Source organism: Alternaria arborescens (genome assembly GCF_004154835.1).
Source record: "Alternaria arborescens strain FERA 675 chromosome Unknown contig_8, whole genome shotgun sequence".
NCBI lineage: Eukaryota > Fungi > Ascomycota > Dothideomycetes > Pleosporales > Pleosporaceae > Alternaria > Alternaria arborescens.
The window spans coordinates 511,601-534,439 of record NW_021167863.1 but is presented as its reverse complement, the minus strand read 5'-3'; the positions used below and the strand labels follow the sequence as shown (position 1 = coordinate 534,439).

Sequence of the window (22,839 nt, the reverse complement as noted above, 5' to 3'; positions counted from 1 at the left end):
GGTATCGCATATAACCTCGCCTTTCGCGACGTGGACCACACTCCTCTTCCTCCTGGCTGTACACCTAGCCACCAATTATGCCGCGGTGAAAGCCGTCCGTATGCGGTCTCTCAACAGACAACGAGCCAGTATCCTCTTCAGCAACATACTTCAACACGGTGTCGTCCTGAGCCCAAACGAGGTTTCCAAACGCGAAAGGATCTTCCACAGAGGTGACGTACTGCGCTGGTCGGACGACGAAATGCTCGGGCATTGTAAAATTGGGGTATCTCTCCAGGAAATGCTAGGCCAAATGGGCGAGCAAAACACTCAGACTGGCTCACTTGCGCTTCACGCTATTCAAATCTCCGAACTGCTAACCGTCTTCACCAACGAGGCATACATAGCATGTCCCGCCGCATCCGCAGTCGACATCTCAATCGTACTGAAGGCAGGGTGTGGACCGAATGATCAGCTCAAAGCATGGGCGCACGCACTGTTGCTTGCGAAGAGAGCCCGAGATGGCAAAGGACACTCGGGTAACAAGCCCAATACAGCATCGGCCCCGCCCAAGGATCGCCTGATTGCTGAGCTGAGGCAGACGTTGGAGGACGTCCGGGTCATGTTTGACAAGTACGGGAACGAGATAATGGGGAAGGGATGGGATCTAGATGTAGCTGCGATGGAGACAAGGGCCGGGACACGGTTGCAGATTGGGGTCCAACAGGTCGGATGACGAGATGGTTTGGACATGAACTGCCTTGCACAAGAGCCGTGAAACGAACGACGTGAAGGAGACCAAGGGAGCACCCAGAAGACCATCTTGTTGAGGACGACAGGTAACCCGATTGAAGCGCTCGCGTGTCGCAGGCTGTCTTGGGATCCAGATTAAACGGTGCTCAGTAACGACGTCAGCAGGTTGACTCACCCACAGCCGCATGGGATCGGCACCAGCATGTACGGCTGGCCCTATGTTTGAAGCAGTTTGATGACCACCAGCATGTCTTTTAGCATTTTATTCTTTTTTTTCCCCTCTCACACATTTTGCCAGCGCAGAGACATCAGTGCATGGCTCAAACAGTGGTTACGATCCACATCGGTCCGGTTTCATGTATACCTGGCGTCTCTTCGGCGGCCGGTGGCCGGTTCCGAAGTAATCAATGCTGGCGTCCAAGCTCAACACCACAATATGGAGTATGGACAGGCAATGCTGTGCGAAGAATGGAAACTAAGGCTAAATGCCATGAATCTCGTGACAGCTAGCAGCCATGTAACAGTGCTAGCATCATGTTGGTATGTGAAGATTTGTTCAGACTCCTGGTAGGGAAGCTGGTCCCGAGGGCGTGGTCGTTGGGGCTCTAACAAGCAAAAACCCGCACATTACGGACGCCACCATGCAAGGAGAAGACATGTCGTTCCGACATAGCTGAGGCTCGAACAAGAGAGACTCGGCCAAGTTAGCATGTGGTTTCATGGATGGCGGCCCTCCGACCGGCGTGGGATGCGGCTAAAAAATGAAACCCCACGAAGCGGTGAAGCGGGTGAATCAATCGAATACGCGCGCAGAGGGGGCCCACTGGCTGCGTCATGTTGTGTTCCTGAGGCTCCGAGCTTTTTTTGTTGGCGGCTCAAAATTTTCGGTGCGGATTGATTTTGGTTGACCGTAGGGACGTGCTGAGTCGTTAACCGGCTAGTGACGGTGTTGCAACGACAGCGCAGTCCTTCTAGAAGCGCCACAGAGGCAGCCTTGCGAAGCACAACAGGGTCGGCGCTTGGAGAAAGCCCGAGGAAGAAGCTCAACAGTATGTAACGCTACATTGAATGGGTGAGCCATGTCCGAGAGGAGGCTTCAAGGTGGAGTGTTGCAAGCGTTACGCTGGGCCATGCAGGAGGTTGATGGAGCGATGCTGGATCGACAGACAAGGCAATTGTGGCTGCACTAAGATGGTTTAGGCAAAATTCTAGAAGAGAGAAATCGTTCTGGAAGATTTCTTCGGTTGCACGGTAATGAATTGGCGAAGCAGCAGGGATGAAGACGGGTGGCCTGATCATGTGGTAGCGCTGGTGGAACGTCAGCATTCCAGGCTTGGCGACGACAACGACGACGACGACGACAACAACAACAAGTACGAGGATGACAAAGGCAGTTTAGACGTGCATGGAGGGCAGCGATGGTGATTGCGTAGATCCTATGTAAAGCACAAAAGAAAGATGGCGTGTAGACGTCTGTTGGCACGGTGTTTGCTAGAGATTAATGCTAGAGACGTGTGCTAGAAGGCTAGAAGAGGCGCCGGCGCATCCCAAGTGGATCATGGTTGGCTGAGGGGAGCACTTGGAGGACGAGTTTGACCCCAGGCGTAGGCTCAAGGCCAAGTGTGTGGCCGTGCGGGCTCGGCTGGTGTAAGACAGTGCAGGCGTGATTGGCGAGGAAGGCATGATCAAGTACCGTTGCGCGCGCACATCACGCGGCAGAAGGTGACATTGTCGACAAGTTGCTGCCGAGGGCTGCGCAAGGCATTGTGACAAAGCAAGCAATAGACGACATTGCCTGCATCACAAAGGAAGGTCTCCTCAGAGAGCCATAGGGTGGATTAGTGGGCGGGTGCCGGAAGCCCGATGGATGCCTTGCCTGTGGACATTCCATGAGCAGCAAGAGCACGAGAACAAGAAGAAGAAGAAGAAGCTGAATAAGAACAACAAGAGTCGCGATTGCGTCTCCAAAGGGAAACTGGAGAAGGGTGTGGGCTTCTTTATCAGAGAAAAAGGGCCGAGCGGCGCACAAGGCTGGGGGGAGGCTATGGTAATCTATGCAGGCAGACTAGTGCCGGGCGTCGGAACCAGATGGGAATGGCTCGAGGTGGGTGAGGTGATAGCAGCAGTGGTTTTGGTGGTGCGCTCGTTCGCTCGACAGCGACGACAGACGGCGGCTGGCGGTGATGAATTGTGCAGTCGCGGTTTGTCACGACAGGCAGGCAGCGCTCTAGGGGCTTTGTGGTGGCGAAAGAGGGCAGCGCAGTGTGCGCCAGGGGGCGGTTTCGGCAAGGATGACGATGCGGGCGTGCGTCTTCCAGAAGACGGCGGTGGCCAATCAGGGGGCGGCAGCGACTGGCCGCTTTAACGGCGTTTGGGTGCCCTCAGCCATGGGCCCTCGATCCTTCTTGATGGCCAAACCGCTGGTGGGCCCTGGCGTGTGCGTCCTGACTGAGCTTTCCGCCCAAGCATTGACCCAAGACTCCCTGACTCTCCACTGCCGCTTGCTCAAAACCACGCTGAGCCGCACCTGTCCATACCCACGTCCTGACGCATATCGGCCTTTCTGTCTCACCACGCACTCGTCACAGCCCACAACTGCCACCCAGTCTCCGCCCGCCGACCCACCCAACGCCTCTATATACCCGCCCATCGCCCTCGCCCTCGCCAGCACTGCCGCTGAAGACGCTCGATGCTGCCCTCGGATTCATAGCCTTGTCCTCCACCACCCCCACTCCCACTAGGTTCGCCCGAACCGAGTGCCGCCAACGCCAAGCTGGCGCAACAACTCCACCTCTGTTCCTGTGACGCCCTCGACGAGCAGAGCAGGAAAAACGCCCGCCGTGTCTACAAGCACTTCTGGAAGAGCGTCATGGTCGCACGCAAGCCCGGCACCCACGCCCTGTCCATAACAACACACTCGACCCAGCACTCGTCGTCGTCGACATCATCCTCGCCCACGCCCTCGCTGGCCTCGCTGCATGCCCGCGACGCCAACATGGCCATGTCCGACTGCACCCCCGCCCCATTGACTGTCTCAATACCCAAGAACATCCAGAGCCCCCAATGCCGCAAACCAAATCTCCAGGAGATACTCAGCAACACCGCCCCGCCCCCCTACACCCTCACCTCCTTCATGGCCTTCCTGTCACAGAACCACTGCCTCGAGAACCTCGAATTCACAATGGACGCCTCCCGCTACCGCAAACACTACTCCAAGATGGTCAACCGCCATCCCGGCACTCCCATCTCGCCCTTGTCCGAAGAGTGTGGCTACGTGCTCATGCTCTGGCGTCGACTCATTGACGCTTACATCCGCGAGTCCGGTCCACGAGAAGTGAGTGCACACAAGAAACCAACCCTGCCCCAACAAGACATGCCGCTAACACAGCCCCAGGTCAACCTCCCAGCTGAAGTCCGCGACCAACTCCTCAGCCTCTCCGACACCTACGTCCCACCACACCCATCATCCTTGGACAGTGCCGTGGCCAAAATCAACGAGCTCATGGAGGAGAGCGTATTGGTCTCGTTCCTCAACTCAGTCAGCCCACAGAGCGCGCACCCCGCCAGCCACGAGAGCTACGCTGGCAGTAACATCTCTCGCTCATCGACCCGCAGCTACGAGGAGCGGAGTCTCCTTTCCCGATCGTCACAGCCGCCCATGCCTGCTAAACAACGAGCATCGGCACCCTCATCCCTCACTTCCGGCTTCATGGCATCTCGTCCCTTCTCACACTCACGCTTCCACTCCCAGCCCACCTCTTCCGGTCAAGCACCCACCCGCATCACCTCGGGCTACACCAGCGGCAGCGATGCATTGACTGACGACTCTGGCAGCGCCAGTAGTCCGTCGGGAATGAGCGACCCACTGACACCTCCTGGCACCCCGCCCATGAGCGATTACCCCATGGCCGACTTCCAGCAAGCCTACTACGACACAGGCTCAAACAGTGGCACCCCGAGTCCTCGCAACAGCCGGGGCGAGCACAACGGTCTTGCCAACGCCACCAGGGATAGCTGGAAGCGAGTAAGCAGCAAGTTGTGGCCCAAGAAGAAGAGCGGCAGCCAGCTCCGAGATGACGAACCAGGTGTTGTTGAGGGTGGTCTCTTCTAAGCCGCCATCCATTCAACCTCGTCATCCTCTTCACTCATACCAACATTTTCACATTTAAAAGCAGAGACGATCATGACGATGCAATCAGAGCGATTTGCATCACCTAAACCTTGCATATTGGGCTGCATAACCACTGGCGTAACTGAATTTCCACACCCGATTTCTACGGGCATGCGAAGGCGCAACTGGCTCACACGACCCGGCGAGGTTGTTTTCGGCATTTTCACTTCTCTTCTCAACTTCAGACTACTAGACATTTTTGCGAAACGGCGTTGGGAAACTTCCTGGCCACACTTCCTATATCCACTTGGCGTGGCTAGGCCGAGGCGTTACCTTTGACGTTGCTTCATCATCAAGAGCATATCACGAATGACTTATTTGGGCGGACGGTTCTGACTTTCTTCTGTGTATCATTATGGCTACCTTTCACTTTCCCCCCCCCCCAAAAATAGCGGGAAGGCTTTTTCTGTTCATAGGCATGGATGGGGTGGATTGGAGTAGATACCAAAGCGTCCGAAACGCTAGAATCACGATTGTTACCATGTTGGTCACCAACACACAAAGTTTGTTCCCACTCGAACATGGACGTGACGTTTTGACCTCTACATTGAGCCGTGACAAATCGACAGATGACCTCCTTTCCTACCAGCAAGTTGGAACTCGAAGCGCCTCCAATCCGATGCCTTGCATAGGAACTTTCTCGCCCGTCTGGGACTTGATGTAGATCCTCGCGTAACCTATGCGAAAGCGAACAAGAGAAAGGGATATCCCCAATCCACCATATCCTCCGTGTTACTGGGACTTCCGCCGGTGGTCACATAGAACAGGAAGACTCCATTCTCATTTCCACTTGCATACAACTCGGCGGCATCCCTTGGATCCTTTCCCGCCCCTACTTGTACCCGTTGGGCTGGAGACGGTGTCCGAAATCCCGGGCGAATTAACTACTAGATTAGGAAAGCCCTTGATGTGCTCTTCCCTTCAGCTACGCCATTGATGTGCTTCCCGTGGCCACGAGTTGGGCAAGGGATGCGCTGGTTCCCGAGCGAGGTGCCTGGCGCAAGGGGAGCTGGGCGAAGAAGGATGTGCCATGTGAGAGGGAAAAACCGGTGTGTTGGGTGATGAAATCTGGGGCTCGTGAGACAGGAAGAAAGTGAACATGTTCCTTGCCAAGTTGTTGAGATGAATTCCGCTGACGATGAATGTCATGGTTCATGTGACATCCTAGGCGTCCGTAATAGAACCTAGAATCTCGTCTGTTCTATTTTCACACATGTTGCGTTCTACTCCGGCTCCGAACTACCCCTAACCAAGGCGTAACTTGCTCATCATCACCCGCTCCATCCTACAGAATCCAAACTCTAATCACTACATCACATACATAGCACACCGATCAGGCTCTCTCCTCAGCTTACCAGCTCCAAAGACTTACAACCGAGCCACCAGCACCCGTCCGTCGACCCCAAAATACAGTTTAACATTCCCAATACCATCCGACGGCCCATGTCCCGTGGCTGCGGAAACCATGTTCCTTTCCAGAACACATCTCCCAATTCTCACTGCTTGCCAAGTCTATTCCACCTTTCTCGCGTCAACTGCCAGCAACTGTGCCGCAAAGGAAGCGAAACCGAGTAATGTTGGTGGTGGCGTGGGTAGGAAGACCATGCACAACTCTTCCGTCCACGAGGTGTTTCGTTTCCATTCTTTGACATGCCTTGGGCAACTTTGCACGTGGAGTTGCCTTGCATTGCATTGCTGTTCCGTGGTACCGCGAACGCCATTACGACGTTGGTGAATATGAGCCAATGTGCCACGTAGAGATGCAGTGATACATGTATACGGCATGACTTTAGATTCTAGATGTTGTCTCAATGGTGCATCGGTGAGGTTTGTAATGTGCTATATTGTGGCCTGGACGTTGTGTTGTTGAGCGCTTACGGCGGTTACAAGCCAGGGTTCTACTTCTCCAGGTGGGTAAACTCTACTTGTTTCAGAGATGGTACCTTGAGGCCATGTTCAGGCGTGACATGTTTCACTCCAACTCTGGTGGAGAGAATGACTCGATACTTGCTGGGGTTCCATGTCCGATCACGATGTTGCTCGGAGAAGGTATTTGTGTTCTTGGGTTATGTTGGCGTGTGCTGAATTGCGACGCTTGGAGCACAAGACCGCACGGTGCAAACCCTTGGTTGGAACCATGGAGCTTTGCGTGTTGCTGATATTGCTACAAAAGCTGCTTTCTTCACGGTGGCTGATGCATGTGATCTGTATTTCAAGTCATGAAGGAAAGACGCAAGGTAGGCTACATGATTATCCAGTGCGATTTCCAATCAACCCATCTGTTGCAGCATCGCAGCCCATCGTAACTAAAACTGACAACGCACTGCATGCATCTGCTCGATTTTATTCAAAATGTCAATCCACGTTACGTGGCTATCCAATTCCCGCAACCATCTTCCTTTATTCCCACATTCTACCGTGAGTAACACCGACCTCCTTCCCTATCCACCCAAGCTTCTCGGCACCTGTACCCAGCGCACAGCCTCCCGCGCGGCCATTGCATTGCAGACGGACTTGCCACCAGCACGCCGTCCAAACCTACCAGTGACGAATATGTTCCAAGCCTGACTATGGGATACCAAGAGGAGCCGACTAACCACTCGACGGCAACACCCGTTTGCCGATGCTTGATCGACCCCCGCGGAGGTTGAAGAGAAAGCAAGGCTGTGATACGTCAATGTGCAGGTACTATTGCTACCTAGGTATCAACGGACCTGAACATTGTGAACACTCCACTTGGCCCAGTATAAGCGAACTGCTAATACACAACCAGCCTTGCATTTGCATAGCTATTACCATCGAAGGGGAAAAAAAGTCGCGCAGGTACGATGACGAAGCTTGTGCAACGTAAACCACGTCCCTGACCAGGTTTGCGCAGCTTACCCCTCATCTCTTCTCATCATCGTGCACCTGCATGGAACACATGCAACCTAGATACCAAGAGAGGGGGGTTCACCGAAAAGCAAACACCACAGTGGCAAAACTTCTCGAAGCCTTCTGGAAAACCGTCGCGTTTCGCTGAAGATAAGCCACAAGATTCGCAAGTGACGTTAGGATCGTAATCGACAGCCTAGTGTTGACGATCATCTCAGGATACAACAGCAGCGTCGTGGGGCACCAAAATGTTACTGATCTTCGCTCGGTAGGCGGTGCGAAGCTACAGACTTGCGCAGGTGCTGTTCACGTAATATGCAATCAGAGGTGCTTGCAAGTCCCTTGCAGCGCCTCGCAAATAGGAAGATCAGGAGCTGGGTGGATGCAAGAAGTTTGTCTTAGTATTCCCGACCCCGCACGACGTTAGGGGCGCAGCTGAACCACGACCTACGCCATGTTGCGTCGAAAACACCGAATCGCACGTTTCAATGGTCAAATCTGCCACTGACCAATGGATGTAGGATCCGCCTAATCATGCAAGCCCTTCTTCCACCCGCCTACAGCGAGTTAGCATCAGAGTTCCACCAATTCCTCTTTCCCATTAGTGTCTTCTGCCGGAGCAAAAGCAGCGCACACTGATCGTCGCCTTCCCGTTGAGGTGAAGATGGACAGCTGTGTCAGCGGACCACGACACTAGTGAGGGGACGAAGCAGGGCCAAAAGCAGCACGCCGCTGATCGCACGCGCCATAAGACACGATCGTGTGTGACGAGAGGCACTAAGGGGCAACTGCCGTTAGTAGTGGGATTCCCAATGGCCGTAGTTTGCTGATCTTGGTGAGTGTGTGTGGTGGTTTATCGGAGGACAGGTCGGAGTTGAGAGGTTACGATTGATAGCGTCTTGCAGTTATCGATGATGGCGATATGAATTAATTAAGCATAGCCTACTAAGCGATACACTATGGTTGGTCTCTTACCGGCTTGCAGGCCCCCCTACTTTGTATGTACATCGGTGTAGCATTTGGGATGTGTTCCGAATGCCTATTGTCTTTGCTGACAACTCCCGACCCCACTAAACTTCACGATCGGTAGAGACCTCCGTGTTTGCGCTAAACTTCTCATATCAAAGAAAACGACATGATGCAAATTCCAAGTCCCCACCCAGCTAATGGACACACGGGTTGTTAGTGCATTCATCATGCCGTATAATGTATATATGCCATGTAAAGGGCTAGAGACATTGCGGCACGATACACCGCACCTGCATCAACCCCATGCCGCATCACGATCACCGTTGCGATCGCGATCGCAGTTGTGATACATGTGGATACCAGCACAGGCACAGTAAGAGAGTGATGAGCTCCCTCCCTTACCTCATAAAATTCTAGACCTTCCAAAGTGAGCAATCAATTCAATCAAACTCCGCCGCACAGTTTGACCATCGGGCCTGCTCCCACGTCTACAGTAGGAAGGTTGCCGTACACATGGAATATCGGCCGACACTCCGATCGATGATGAGACCCACGGAAATCAACACCATGTGCTATCGGTCCTACGTAAACTCACGATACCACGTACACTTTACTCAGACCACGTGCAAGCACGCAATATGAATCGTCTCCATCTCCGCGTTGCAGCAGATACAGAACCCACTGACTGACTGATCCGGCCCGTTGACTGCCATGGTGCCGGCTGGGCGCATGCCTCATCTTTCCAATATAGTTCTTTAATCTATCCTGCTTACCCGCACTACCCAGCAAACACGAAATACGCTCGCTCTACATGCCTTACCCAATCTAATTCTAGGTTACGCGAACCCGACGGACTGGGTATAGAGATTATCGAAGACTGATGGAACATGGTCTTATTATTGCTGAGCCGTCATGTCGGTTGTTGGGGATATCATGTACGACATATTGCTGTAAAAGGAAGGTAGAAGTTGGGCATGTGTTAGTGTCATCGGGAATCTGTGTGTTGAAATCGCTACTTCTACCTGAGTGTGCGAATTCGTGTTGATAAGTAGTAAGTCATTCGTTCGATACAGATCGCGACTGGGTCATGTGGAAAAATTCGATTCCTAGTATCACGCTCTGTCATCTGATTCCAATCCTGTGGAGTAAGATACTCCCTCGATGACGTTGAATGAGAATCATGCAGATAAGAGTTGTTACTTATGGAACGGTTTTTATTGCAGGAATGGGAATAATCAACTGCATTTCCATACAGAATGGAGCTTTCACGTCGCAAGCGAGCTTGTGGCATAGGGGGTCCCATGGCTAATTTTCTTGCGATAGCATAACCATGGATGATGGCTTGAAGGTACGTTTCTTGGATGGATCTTTGTACACCTGCATGTTCGATATGTCTTCAACTGACTGGTCAGCATATGCAATCAAGCCTATTGCTCAAGGGGGGGGGTTTTTTTTTAAATTTAACTGCGCTTTCTTCATCGATGTCAATGCTGATTTCATACGAGCTTGTACTGGTCACTTCACCAGCGGCGAGAACAGCGTTAACAGTCACGTTCTTGGTCATGTCCTTGCTGGTATTGGTAGTCTTACCGAATGCAACGCGTGGTGAAGGAAATTACAAAGGATTCAGGAAACAAACAAGTCAAAACTTGAGAGGGGAAGAGAATCTTCTGGCAACGGTGGTAAGATTTAGTTCTATGTTAGCGTAGTGGAGAAAGTGTATGTAGATATCGTTGCTTCTAGTTGAGATATCAGTCGATAAGCAGATATCGTTGGCGTTATAGATGTAGCGGTGGACCACGCCAAGGAGATTTATTGCTTATGGATATTGGGTTCGACATGTGCATCAGCCTATACGCCAACAGTCTACGTGTTTTATGATACTGCTTCCACTAGCCGACGAGCTCCACAGTGAGAAAACCGAAACTCCATCGCTTGTTACCATTACCAATTTCCGTTCGGCACCCCTTGGAGTATACGAAAGAGAAACACAATGAATCAAAGAGTCCAACTCCATATTCCAATGACATAAGAGAGGGAAGGAAGTTGGAGGACGCGCTCGAAAACAAAGCGGTGACGTAGGAAGCCTAACAACATATACGAAAGCTGGTATGTAACCAGTACGCGAGCGCACTTAATCCGAAGAACACAGTGCGCCGTAGACTGAGATTACAACAACACATCCCACGAGCGCGACGCATCAATATTAAGTTCGGGATTCCCCAGGGCTGAGCCGAAAAGAGCCATGTCCGAACACGACAGTATTTCGTGTGATTTACCGATCGTCGGTGTCAGGGCGTCTCGGTGTAACGGTGCAGTGCGCTCGTTTCGTGTGTAAGTGAGGCGTGGGCAGTGGAGTGAAGGACCAACGTGGCATGTGTGATTGGGTCATCGAGATTTGAGATGACAAAAGTTTCGAGCCATACGAAGGAGTATGCTCGCTACGAAGTTCAAGCCCCGCACTACTACAGTAGTGATCGCAAAAGCAGCAAGTACGTCGCGGTTGGACTTGTGTGTTACCGATACACAAGGGGGAGATCCTACGGGGATCCTACCCAGACTATCGGACGTATTGGTGGAGGGTTACGGAGGTCCGGACCGTCAACACTATAGGAAGGTATTGCCAGCTATGGGACTAGTCCATTTGCCCTTTTTGGCTGCTCGCATCTCAGCGTACAAGGCTGGATTAATGCCTTTCTTATGACACTTTTTGAGCTCAGCTTCAGTCAAAGTACTCGTGTCGAAGTCGCTTGCACTCCATTTACTGCTTCCGCTTGATTTTGACCCAGATCGACTTCGCTCGACGTTGTCAAGTATAGACTGTAGAGAGCGTTCTTCTGGCATGGATCGTCGCTCCTCCGATAGAGAAGTCGTTGAGCTTGAAAAGTTGGATATGTGAGCGGAGGTACGATCAACTGAGGTCGACTTTGCTATAACCAGGCGAGTAGGGCTCGGAGGAGGATCTGGCGTCTTATCTGTCAATCTTCGAGGCATCATTTTTCGAAACAGCGACTGCGGTGTATGGTGATCAAGGCTCCCGTACTCCAAGGGCGTTTCCACGGGCGTAGACGTTCGCCTCGAGCTTCCACTTGAAGAGTGCATCGACGACGGCTTAGACATGATACTTGGTGGAGGGTTGGTAGGCGGATCATCTTCCAGGGTAAACCAATCTGGCGAAGGGGCCTCGGCTTCAGGCGGATCGTGGCCATAGATGCTCTGATCATCGTCTCCCGTTGTGGTGACTGAGTTGATAGTCTCCAACGAAGTCTGTCGTCGCAGATGCGGAGGAAACCGCTTGATGTTGCTGATCTCTCTCTTGTTGTTTCTGTATGATATGAGGCCGCGTGGGTGTCGCCGTGAAGACGGCGGCTCAAGTGGGGGATCCGGATCAGGTGGCGGTACATCTTGCACCTCCTGACTTCGAAACGGACGAGAAAACTGGCGAGCGGGATTCTTTGGCGGAGGCGCATCGACTGGATGCGACCGGAGCGGATTGACACCTGATGAAGAGGCAGGACGACTTGTGGCTTCACCGTCAAGCGAAGCAGATCGACTGCGCGCTATTGGAGGTGGGGCTGCTTCATCTAGATCCTCGTCGGACTCGTCAAAAACATAGGTTCGGTGGTCCCTGTACTGCTTCTGTGCTTCCAGAGCGGCCCTAGGTGAGCGACGGATGGCAGGCGGAAGGGCGTCGTCAACGTCCATGGCAGCTTGTGTGAGGTTGTATCATGACATCTGGAAAAAGCAAAATAGGATGTGAAAATACCCCGATACCAGCTTGCACGTCGGGCCCGCCCAACCACCCAATGCACATCAATCATGACGCAGAACGGGCTGCCAGAGTCCTATGGCGTGGGTTAGCGTGGATCGGAGAATGCCTGTACCTTGCATAGCGTTCACGATGAGATCCGTCAACATGTCAGATGAGATTTGGTGTTGAACTTTAGCGCAGATGCAACAGACGCGACGCTGATTGTAAGTCGTTGATTTCAGTAAGCCGTCTTGTGGAAATGGGCAAACAGCATCATCGTCTCCATCGAGGCCGAATGAGATGCGGAGACGGACGGCAGAATACCTGTCGATTACGCGGGTGGCTAAGGTTTTCGGCCGTTTTGGCCGTTGGAGACTGGCCAACTGGGCCAACGGTCGAGCCCATCACGTGTCTTGGCTGAGTTGATACTTTGACGGCCATGGTTTTCGGCGTCACTCGAAGCAGGCGGGCAGTCGAAACGCGTTTCAAGCGCGCAAGACGTATCAGCAGCTAGTTGGGACAAGGATGGTGAGTTGGAGTGGCTCCGAGCTGATGTTTCGACTGGAGGCGGGACCTGACAGGCCAGCAGCGCTAGGGCCAGGGACGGACTAGTGGATTCACCAACAACCGCAGGTCCACGGGCGCTCCTTACTTAGTTGAGTTGCACTGTCGCTGTCCACGCGAACAGCATGTATGCCACAACCACGGCCATAATCGATTCGCCGCGCACAGTACGTGTCCGCTCATCATGAGCAACGACGCGCCCACGCCCATCTCGGACGAGGAGGTGGTGGCACTCACCAAGGCGGCCTTTGAGCACTCCCGCCAGGACATTAACCATCGTGCGGCCGCCGAGACGCCCCGGGAATTGCAGCAACAGCAGCCAGGTATTACGATTGACCTGGGCCACAAGAACATTGCCCGCCTGCCGGACGAGGTCATCGATGTCATCCGGGCCGAGATTGAAAGGTACACACGCACCCGCCGCCCGCGCTTGCCTCCGCTGCCTTCGACTGTGGGAGAGACATGCTGACCTGACAGACTCGCTCTTTCCCACAATCTCCTCTCGACTCTCCCGTCCCGCCTTATCGAATGCAGACGTCTCCGCTACCTCAACGTGCGCTACAATGCCATGCGCGAGATCCCCAATGCCGTACGTTGGCCCGCTGCAACACACTGCACAGCAAGCCTCCACTGACACTACCCTAGATCCTCGACATGACCTCGCTGGAGATCCTCGACGTGAGCAGGAACAAGATCAGGTCCATACCGTCCAAAATATCAAACTTGACCTCTTTGAAGGTGCTGGCAATCGCAAAGAACAAGATTGAGGAATTGCCCGTCTGCCTGGGCGAGATCAACAGCTTGCAGGTCCTTAAGCTAGACGGCAATCCGCTGGTCTTCCCCCCGCCAGACGTGTGCACCATCAAGGACAACGCCCCCTCACCCGCCAACGAGAACGAGCGAGATGCCGTCATAGCCACCCAGGTCAAGCGCTTCATGCGCCAACACATTTCAAAAGAGCGCCAGCGGAGCGAACTGGAGAGGCTGCGCGTCGAATCTTCTGGTGACGAGAGCTGGACCGAAAGCAACCCGGAGACACCCCGCCCGTCCAAGCGAGCCAACGGGGGACGATTCCCCGTGAGACCTAGTGTAGGCAACATCGATGGCTTCTCTGACACCAAGGCCGACTCACCTGGCTTGCCTGTCCCACCTATCCCAGTTCGTTCCCACTACCGTGTCGGATCTACAACGAGCAATGGAAACGGCGCCGGCATCGTCGTTTCAAAGCGGCCCCCAGTGTCTCCCCTCGCCCTGACAAACGGAAGCAATGAGCGTAACCGAAGCCAAAGTGAAGGCTCAGGACCTTCGTCACACCGCCAGAAGCGAATGGGCATATACACTAACAAAACATCGGAGCTGGGTTCTGTTGACGAATTACGGCGGACAAGTCACTTCCGCGGCTTCAGTCAGGGCATTGTTGTTCCTGCTCATTCTGCTGCCAACGGTCTGTCAGGCCCAGCAACCGCTGGGGCTTATGGAGATACTGGTACCGTCAGATCTCTCGCAAACCGCCCACTATCTGATGTGCGCGAACACCGGCGGAACTCGCGTGCGCCAGACATTGTCGTCGAGGCTGCAAAAAACTTCCTCTATGCCATATCCCAGCTGCATGACTGCGTCTCACACATGGTACGCTCAATCAAATTGACAGCTAAGACGAAAGAAAGCCTGCGCCGTAAAGAAGACTTTTATCGCAGATACTCGACTACCTACCTCAATATCCGTGCACTGAACGAGGTGTTGCACAAGTTCGACAGGTTGGTCGAAGAGGACGAGGAAGACGCACAGAAGCTCTCTAGAAGCGTATACATGTATGCTCTAAGATGTCTCGAGTCTTTCATGTCCATCAGTCTCTCAATCGCCGAGAATCGCGTTGAGATAACCCAGAATGCGAATGCACACATTATGCGGACTTTCCTGCTCCTCCAGCAAGCCAGTCTGATCGAGATGAGGAACGCCTGTTCGATTTTGGGTGCGCAGTTTAAGGATACTTCGGTAGCTTCGCGCCGGCCTAGCAATGTCGACCCAGTGGCTACAGTACGGGCACGCCCATCAAGAATGAACCGTCGTTTCCAGACATCGCCGCCACAGCGAAACGGCGGCTATCAGATGCCACCACCGGTCATCTTGCACAGCAACGACAATAGTCGTTCCAACACCCTGACAAGCATTAGTGCCGCAACACCGCGCTCGGGGGAGTCATTCTCAACACTTGCTCCGTCCATGACACGGTCCAACACGCTGACCAGCAGTTTCGACGAAGCAGACGAAGATGCTCAATTTGACCGGGTCTACACGAAACTGAGAAATGCATCCGACAACTGCAGAAACTCTATGCCACAGATTACGCGTATGATGCGAGAGCAATTTGATGGTCTACGACGTGATCTTGACACCGAGGATCCACGAGTGAAGGCGTTGGCGAATCTTATCGACAAAAGCAATGATGTCCAACAAATGACGAATCCCCTCGCTGGCCGTCTATCACAGATGCAGCTTAAGGACAGCTACACCCGCAACCAGCCCGAATTCTGGCAACAATGCATGGGTTTCATCAAGGTACGTATACCCATGTTTGTTTCGGATCGCAGTTTTGAGAACAGTACGTTGACTCAAATTTGTTTCAGGCTTGGCAAGAACTCGCTGCAGCGTATACTCAGCAGGGTAGAGAACACAAGCTGCTCTCTGGCGAGATCAAACAGCTTATGCGGCCACTGCATAAGATGGTAAAGGAGGCCAGTTTGGCTATCAATGACAGTCCTTGGTCGCATCTTACCAGTAACAATCCCGGCCTAATGGGTCCGCCGAGCCTGTCGTCCATCACTTCACGCACCCAACCACCTAGGTTTATGAAACAGCCCAGCGGAACCATGTCTTCGAGCGGTGGACCTTCGTTCCCAGGCCCCATCAATACGTCCATACCTGCGATGGCTTCGGTCTTCTCTGCACAGCCGTACTCTACGGCAAGCTTCGGTTCGCAAGGCTCCGGTGGTTATGGCACTCCAGTCCCGGCGACGCCACTCAGCGCCGCTCTAGGAGCCGCAGCTCAAGCGACTATCCCAAATACCCCTCGCGTTTCTCAGAGTTCCAACACGCTCAACGTCTTCGAGCGAGCTGATCGCCTGCTCAGTCAGACAAGTCGTCGCGTTTGACATGTATAAGCTCTATATACCGGCTTCCGTCTATCATTGGCCTCAACTGCGTATGGCAATGGATTGATATATACATTGTCTATACCCGCATAGGTTGTGTCGATGCGTAGCAGCGCACGTACGCATTCGTTTGCTTTTCTGATTTCTTTTATGCTTGTTTTTTTGCCAGAGAATGTTTCTATTTGCATACCATTAGCGACGGCGTTTGTCCGGATTTCACTCTTTTCATACTATGATGGCATATCGGATTGCATATCGGACATGGTGTTTGGAATCGTTAACAAGGTTCATTACTGCATAGTAGGCGTTTCTTGTCTTTGGTCTTATGGGGTGGGATGGAGTGGCTGGATGAACGGTTGGACGGTGGGTTGAACCTCTGGTAGGATGATATGGTGCACATATGATACGTCTTAATGTCTACAATGCACGGTCGGTCGGTCGCAGGAGATACGTTCCGTTTTGCCCGCATCAATCTTTACGAAGTACATGGCGCATGCAACCATGATTCTAGGAAGAAGAGGCAAATCTCAATGTGCATAACTTGCCCACATGTGTAAATACTTTCTAAGAAGCTCAGGTCTGTTACTTTGACTCTTGTGGAACTACAGCAAAGAGCTCAACTTTGCCTAAAACAGCTTTGATCTCCATGGGTCCTTTTCTCACCACTGCTTGTACAGCCTTCACTTGCCTAAGATAGTGTACAGGATATCTTGAAACAAACATGACAAGTCCAAGACACCGAGAATATTTGTATTTCCTACTCTGCTTTCTCCAGATGTCGCTACATCATCTTCAACAACGCCGCCTAAGGACCAGAAGAACCAGGAGAAAGTTCCCGCCTAAGAGCAGCCAAGCCGCCCACTCAATACCGGTAACGTCAGGACGGTGAAGGATGATGCCGTTGCATCATTTGCAGCTCCGGCAGTTGGCCAGCCCCAGGCGAGCAGTTCGGTTATCCAACCTTCTGACCTAGCCGCTTAGAACCGCTGTATAGCCTCGGAAAGTATGAGCAAGGCAAGCAAGAAGGCACAGCTACCGCATCGTCATCGTCATCATCACCATCGCCGCCATCGCCAAACAGCCCGCATCGACAAGATAACGCGATACTGCCAGCAGCCTGAACCAACATGAACACAAAGATAACGACGTTCTACCCAAAAGCCTTTATGGTTCATGTTGGCGACCCCACGATTGGCATCGTCATTCGTGTCTCGCAGCTAGTTCTTACAGATAGGTTGACACTGTACTCGACGTGTACTTGGATTTATTTCTGGACAAAGTGGCCGAGCGAATTGAATTCGATGTCAAGGAGACAATGCTGCGAACATGTCCGGTCACAGCTATGGTGCAACAGTCGTCTCTAAGGCGGCGGAAACTACCCGAGGCAACAGGATGCGTACGAGTCCACTTTAAGTAAGCCGGTCCAGACATATCTTGAATCGTCTGTCCTGCGCATGAAGCGCCACACCAGGATTCACTTCGGCGAATAGGGTGTTTGTGGCGATAGCTTAAGCACCTTCCGTCCTTCTGACACAGGTGATGGCGGCATGAGAAGCGGCCTTTTACATGCTGTGTAGCCTCGCGGTGCAGGATATTTCCGATCCAGCCAGAGATTCCATAGCATGACTGAAGCTGTACTTGATGACCAGTACAGCATCAATGCCGCAGGAAGCTCTTGACACAAAGGGCCGATTAATAGAGAAACAAAAAGTAAAGTCCTCCGAAGCACACCAGGCCACCTCCGAGATCCGTCGCTTTCGACAGTATTTTTCGTAGTATAGATGTTTGCAAACATAATGCCTGATGCGATGAACGGGAGAGCCCCCGTAGGGTCCGGAACAAGTAGATCCTGGAACCAGAGTATGCCTTCCGCTGCCAACGAAGGCTCGAACCATGCAGTAGATGTGACACGTCTAACAATTTCACCGGCTTCGTTCGTCATGGTTGCACCTTGGCCATTAATGGCCGCAACCGCCATACCTATCAGACCATCATGGGCGCTGCATTTCTGCCGTATGACCTCAGCCATAGCGATGAATATGGGAAATTGGAACAATGTCCAACTAATTTGGCCACGTAGACTGACGTTCCACCTCTTGTCCAAAGCCGATATCGTGTCATTTACTTCTTTCTTCACCGTTAATTTGGCCTGCTTGATGGTTCGGAAGTTACCACGCTTTAGTATCTCGTCACGTTTCTGGAAAGCAAGCGCTTGTCGGAGCGGATGGAGACCAATATACCGTGCCATGAGGGCGCGCGAGTAGGCTCCAGCTGTAGTGACAAGAAGACCGCGAACAAGGAAGGCGGTGAGGGGTATGGCAGCATACCATGGCACGGTGGCGTGGACGAGCGACATCAGCTCGTGGGGAAGGTACAAGAGGGCATCGGCGACGGGACCTTGTCGCGGGGTCGAAGCATGGAAGGCGCGTGTTGGCTTGGAGTATATTGGAGGTCGAGAGGGAATAGAGGTGCGCGAGAGCCATTGGCATGCTGGCTGCCGCAAGAGGCGCGACGACAGCATGTTGTGATAAATTTGGGATGCTTCAACGATCTAGTCAAATGCCCGACTCGCGAGAGAAAGAGGCTCCTGCTAGCGCGTCAGGGTTCCATGCTCTCGGGCCGGGGCCAGGAACCGATGTCATCCCACCTGAACAGCTGTCGCTTTGCCTAAACATTTGTCCATGGCCTGAGTCTTACGCTGTCTGTCTCCTCCGCCGTGCCTCCATTCGGTGTCGCTTCGAGATGGGTCTTTTACCCATCCTCCTCTCGCTACTAGTGCCCGCACTCTTGGCTACCGTCTTTCTCCCCAAGACCCTGCGCTTTGCTGCGGAACTAGTGGGACAACACTTGCGTCGATCTTCCCGTACACGACGAGAGCTGTTACTCGCCAGGGTAGCAAGCGAGACCAAGACATTCGAGGCGCAGCAGAAGAACAAAAAGAAAGAGGATGAAGACTGGGAACAAGTTGGAAACACACCTCCTAGTGGTACGGTGAAGCATGGCCAGGCTGACAGTGAATGGGATGGTATTGTCGGCTTCTTCCACCCTTTCTGGTACGCGTGGCATATTCTGAAGTGCTGCTGTATGGTCGCTGACATGCTGTTTTTACAGCAACGCAGGAGGCGGTGGTGAGCGAGTCCTATGGGCTGCGATCCGAGCACACCAAAAGCGTTGGCCAAAGGCTACCTGCATAGTCTACACCGGTGACCATGATGTCGACAAAGCTGCCATTCTCAAACGTGTCAAAGATCGTTTCAACATCCAGCTACACCCGCCGACCGTCCACTTTCTCTACCTCACAACTCGCGACTGGGTACTCGCAAGCACATGGCCGCGTTTTACACTACTGGGCCAATCTCTCGGCTCCCTCGTCCTTGCCTACGATGCCTTCAGCCTCCTTGTACCGGATATCTTCATAGATACCATGGGTTACGCCTTCGCTCTTGGCCTGTCGTCCTTCCTCTTCCCAACCGTACCCACCGGTGCATACGTACACTACCCGACCATTTCCACGGATATGCTCGATTCGCTACAAGTTGGAGGTCAAGGTATAAATGCAGGAACAGGCACAGGATATCGGGGTATGGCGAAGAAAAAGTACTGGCAACTCTTTGCAAAACTATACAGCAAACTCGGTAGCACCATTGATGTGGTAATGACCAACTCCACATGGACGCAAAGCCACATTAAAACTCTCTGGGAGCCATATCGTATCAAAAGAAGCAAGTCAATCGACATCGACGTCGTCTTTCCGCCTGTAGCTGTTGAAGAAGTCATAGAAGCCGTCCCAGTCTCCGAGTCCAGCGAGAAGAATCGTGGCCCTTACCTCCTCTACATCGCGCAGTTCCGACCGGAAAAGAATCACAGACTTATTCTCGAGGCCTTCGCATCATTCCTGCATTCCACACCTGAACTTCCAGCATACCCCAACCATACCCCGAAGCTCGTCCTGATTGGCTCAGTACGAAACTCTCACGACGATGCGAAGCGTGTCTACGAGCTGAGGTTGCTAGCGCATGAACTACACATCAAGGAGAATGTGGAGTTCATATGCGACGCGCCGTGGCCGCAAATGCTCGAGTGGATGCGCAAAGCTAGTGTGGGAGTGAACGCCATGTGGAACGAACATTTCGGTATTGGTGTGGTGGAGTATCAAGCTGCTGGTATGATCTCTGTGGTCAACAACTCTGGTGGGCCTAAGCTAGACATTGTGATTGAGGTCGATGGAAAACCCACCGGTAAGTCTGATGCACATCACTCTGTCAAATATGTATTATTGCTAACGTACAACCAAGGTTTCCATGCCACCACTGCAGAGCAATACGCCGACGGCTTCCGCAAGGCCCTTACTCTTTCACCCGAAGACACACTCGACATGCGACAACGGGCTCGAAGGTCATCTGAGCGTTTTACTGATCAAGTGTTTGTGGACAAGTGGCTGACTAATGCCGAGAAGCTTGTTGCTCTGCAAATCAAGCGGGCATCGAGATGAGAGTCAACTAGCCAACTGGGAGCATGGCGTTATACTGAACAGCATGGGATTTCTTGATACCACACATGAGCATTGGGCGGTTGCATCCTAGGAGTCAAGCATACGATATATATTCAATTTCTTGCACCTGCATATCAAGACCATAGTATGATACGTGTGACGACCACAGAGTTGATGAATGAGATTGGGGAGGAACACGTGAGGGTGGTGCAGAATAAGTTGTGTCTTATTCTTGTTCCTCTTTCTAGGAACTCAAGCTACATAACGATATTGAACGAGTCATCCATCGTAAGGAGTACGAAATCCACGATTGATTCTCCCAGAACTTGTTCCAAGCCATCCACAGATGTCTTCACATTGTGGAGCATAACTTTTCGTAACACGAGCATTAAGCGGCCAAATGCCAATCGGTAAATAGGTACCAAGAAAGTGCAACGTAAACAGCATGATTGCAGCAGAAGTGGACAAACATCAAAGTGGCAGGACCAGCCAAGCCAACGGAAGCAGTAGGGATAGCAAGCCAGATCACAACCGCTCAAGCTCCTGAAAGCGCTCAACAGGGTCGGCAAAAGACCGCGTCAAGCCTACCGAAGCCCAAAAGTCGTCACTAACATCTTCTCTGCGCGCAAGACGCTCCAGCAACGACCGCGCGTCACGGAGCTCCTGATCTAGTGGCGGCGGCGGCGGCGAGTCGGCACGGACAAGTGGAGGAATGCTCTCGTTGTCGCTGGCGCTCGCAGCTTCCTCTGAAGGTCCATCAAGCTGTGGTATTTGTGGCCTCTGCGCCACTTCTGTCTCGACATCTCTCCAAATGCCCGAGTTGTAGAAGCTGCGAACGACTTCGCTGGCGTCTCGCGATCGGTCGATTACGCGGAGTGAGTAACGCTCTATATCTCGCGCAGGAGGCTCGTTGGAGAAATACGACGGCCGCATTCTTCGGCGAGGCTCAGCCGAGTGTGAGATACCCAAGCGGTTTCTAAGAGCCTCTGTGCCTGTACGACGACGTATACTGCCACGTATATCCATTTCTTCTTCTTCGGTATCTGATGCTGTGTCATCCTCCGAGGTATCGCATGCCCGCATGAATTGTTCATTTTGTGGAGGTGAGTGACGTCGGGATGGCACTGTAAGATGAGTTTGCGAGGATGCCGCCGAATTGGCACTTCCCGCTCGCGAACTGGTATGCGAGTTTGTGAATGAGGCTGACGCTGCGGCTGATGCAAAGGATGACCCCGCAGTTGGTGCGACAGGGTCGTCGACGACAGTGGTGAGAAAACTGTCCCATTGCAACTGATCGTCAAAAGGGCTGACACTGCGATTCCGGTCGCCCAGGCCGTCCAGTGTAGCAACAGGGCTCCAAGACTCGCGCAAGGAGCTGGCGGGTAGCGGTCCATCCGCAATAGTACGGCGACCCATCCTGCGTAGTGGAGGGAAAGCTACAGCGTTGTTCTCGCCTGTCTCGTGGCTTTCCTCAGGCACATTCGCAGTGTCGCCTCGCGCCCCAGATGGGTCAGCACGGGGACTCTGGGAACGTGTTCGCGTTGTTCGTCCAGTGGCGCGACGGTATGAAGAGTACCCTCGCAGGCGTGAAAAAGGGTCTTGCGCATCGCGTTGTGCTTCTGCTTCTGACGTCCGCGAAGCTGCAGCTGGCGCAAATCCTGGGGTGAAGGCTGCTAAGGGGCGCTCGTGGTCGGGAGTGGCGCGCATCTCGTGGGCGCGTATGTAGCCATCAAGACGACTGCGCGAACGGCGCACGCTGCTCTCGTCGCGCTGTAGAGTAGGTGGGTGCCTCGAAGCCTCGTTGCTACGGTATTCGGTCCTCGAGACTTCAGGAACAGGTGGCGGCGCCAAACGCGCGCGATGTGACGAGCGAGGTATCCACTCGATATGCGGAGCAGAGATGAGGAAATCGGTATCGAGTGTGCTGCGAGGACGCGGTGATCTGTTGGGTCTTGCGCGGCGCCGGATGGGTGAGCGTGAGCCGGCGATGTCGGCTCGAAGTACATCTTTCTCCTTTGCTTCCTCGCGCTTCACATTCCATCCGATCGGTATACCCATTGCGCAAGATACGTGAAGTTAGGGATTCCAAGAAAGATGGGTGTGGTTGCCGTGTGGATGGTGACGCGCCGGATGA

At 53.1% G+C, this 22,839-nt stretch overlaps 9 protein-coding genes across 9 annotated transcripts; 6 read left to right on the top strand and 3 right to left on the bottom strand.

Annotated features, from left to right (window-relative positions):
- Positions 1-100: 100 nt before the first annotated feature.
- Positions 101-715, top strand: AA0111_g4387 (hypothetical protein; the record flags this gene model as incomplete). Its single annotated transcript, XM_028650383.1, has 1 exon — positions 101-715. The coding sequence occupies one exon, from the start codon at positions 101-103 to the stop codon at positions 713-715; it is 615 nt and encodes a 204-aa protein (XP_028507850.1).
- Positions 716-2,599: 1,884 nt separating this feature from the next.
- On the top strand, positions 2,600-3,097 carry AA0111_g4386 (hypothetical protein; the record flags this gene model as incomplete). Its single annotated transcript, XM_028650382.1, has 1 exon — positions 2,600-3,097. The coding sequence occupies one exon, from the start codon at positions 2,600-2,602 to the stop codon at positions 3,095-3,097; it is 498 nt and encodes a 165-aa protein (XP_028507851.1).
- Positions 3,098-3,119: 22 nt separating this feature from the next.
- Positions 3,120-3,473, top strand: AA0111_g4385 (hypothetical protein; the record flags this gene model as incomplete). Its single annotated transcript, XM_028650381.1, has 1 exon — positions 3,120-3,473. The coding sequence occupies one exon, from the start codon at positions 3,120-3,122 to the stop codon at positions 3,471-3,473; it is 354 nt and encodes a 117-aa protein (XP_028507848.1).
- A 128-nt stretch (positions 3,474-3,601) lies between these two features.
- On the top strand, positions 3,602-4,843 carry AA0111_g4384 (hypothetical protein; the record flags this gene model as incomplete). Its single annotated transcript, XM_028650380.1, has 2 exons — positions 3,602-4,066; positions 4,127-4,843. 2 exons carry the CDS (start codon positions 3,602-3,604, stop codon positions 4,841-4,843), a joined length of 1,182 nt encoding a protein of 393 aa, XP_028507849.1.
- Positions 4,844-11,353: 6,510 nt separating this feature from the next.
- On the bottom strand, positions 11,354-12,451 carry AA0111_g4383 (hypothetical protein; the record flags this gene model as incomplete). Its single annotated transcript, XM_028650379.1, has 1 exon — positions 11,354-12,451. The coding sequence occupies one exon, from the start codon at positions 12,449-12,451 to the stop codon at positions 11,354-11,356; it is 1,098 nt and encodes a 365-aa protein (XP_028507854.1).
- A 794-nt stretch (positions 12,452-13,245) lies between these two features.
- AA0111_g4382 (hypothetical protein) lies at positions 13,246-16,213 on the top strand (the record flags this gene model as incomplete). Its single annotated transcript, XM_028650378.1, has 4 exons — positions 13,246-13,466; positions 13,539-13,650; positions 13,707-15,620; positions 15,689-16,213. The coding sequence occupies 4 exons, from the start codon at positions 13,246-13,248 to the stop codon at positions 16,211-16,213; spliced, it is 2,772 nt and encodes a 923-aa protein (XP_028507855.1).
- A 1,474-nt stretch (positions 16,214-17,687) lies between these two features.
- AA0111_g4381 (hypothetical protein) lies at positions 17,688-18,734 on the bottom strand (the record flags this gene model as incomplete). The annotated part of the gene is made up of 1 exon (XM_028650377.1): positions 17,688-18,734. One exon carries the CDS (start codon positions 18,732-18,734, stop codon positions 17,688-17,690), a length of 1,047 nt encoding a protein of 348 aa, XP_028507852.1.
- A 221-nt stretch (positions 18,735-18,955) lies between these two features.
- AA0111_g4380 (GDP-Man:Man(3)GlcNAc(2)-PP-Dol alpha-1,2-mannosyltransferase) lies at positions 18,956-20,705 on the top strand (the record flags this gene model as incomplete). The annotated part of the gene is made up of 3 exons (XM_028650376.1): positions 18,956-19,266; positions 19,325-20,451; positions 20,509-20,705. The coding sequence occupies 3 exons, from the start codon at positions 18,956-18,958 to the stop codon at positions 20,703-20,705; spliced, it is 1,635 nt and encodes a 544-aa protein (XP_028507853.1).
- Positions 20,706-21,230: 525 nt separating this feature from the next.
- Positions 21,231-22,763, bottom strand: AA0111_g4379 (hypothetical protein; the record flags this gene model as incomplete). Its single annotated transcript, XM_028650374.1, has 1 exon — positions 21,231-22,763. One exon carries the CDS (start codon positions 22,761-22,763, stop codon positions 21,231-21,233), a length of 1,533 nt encoding a protein of 510 aa, XP_028508060.1.
- Between the last annotated feature and the right edge of the window lie 76 nt (positions 22,764-22,839).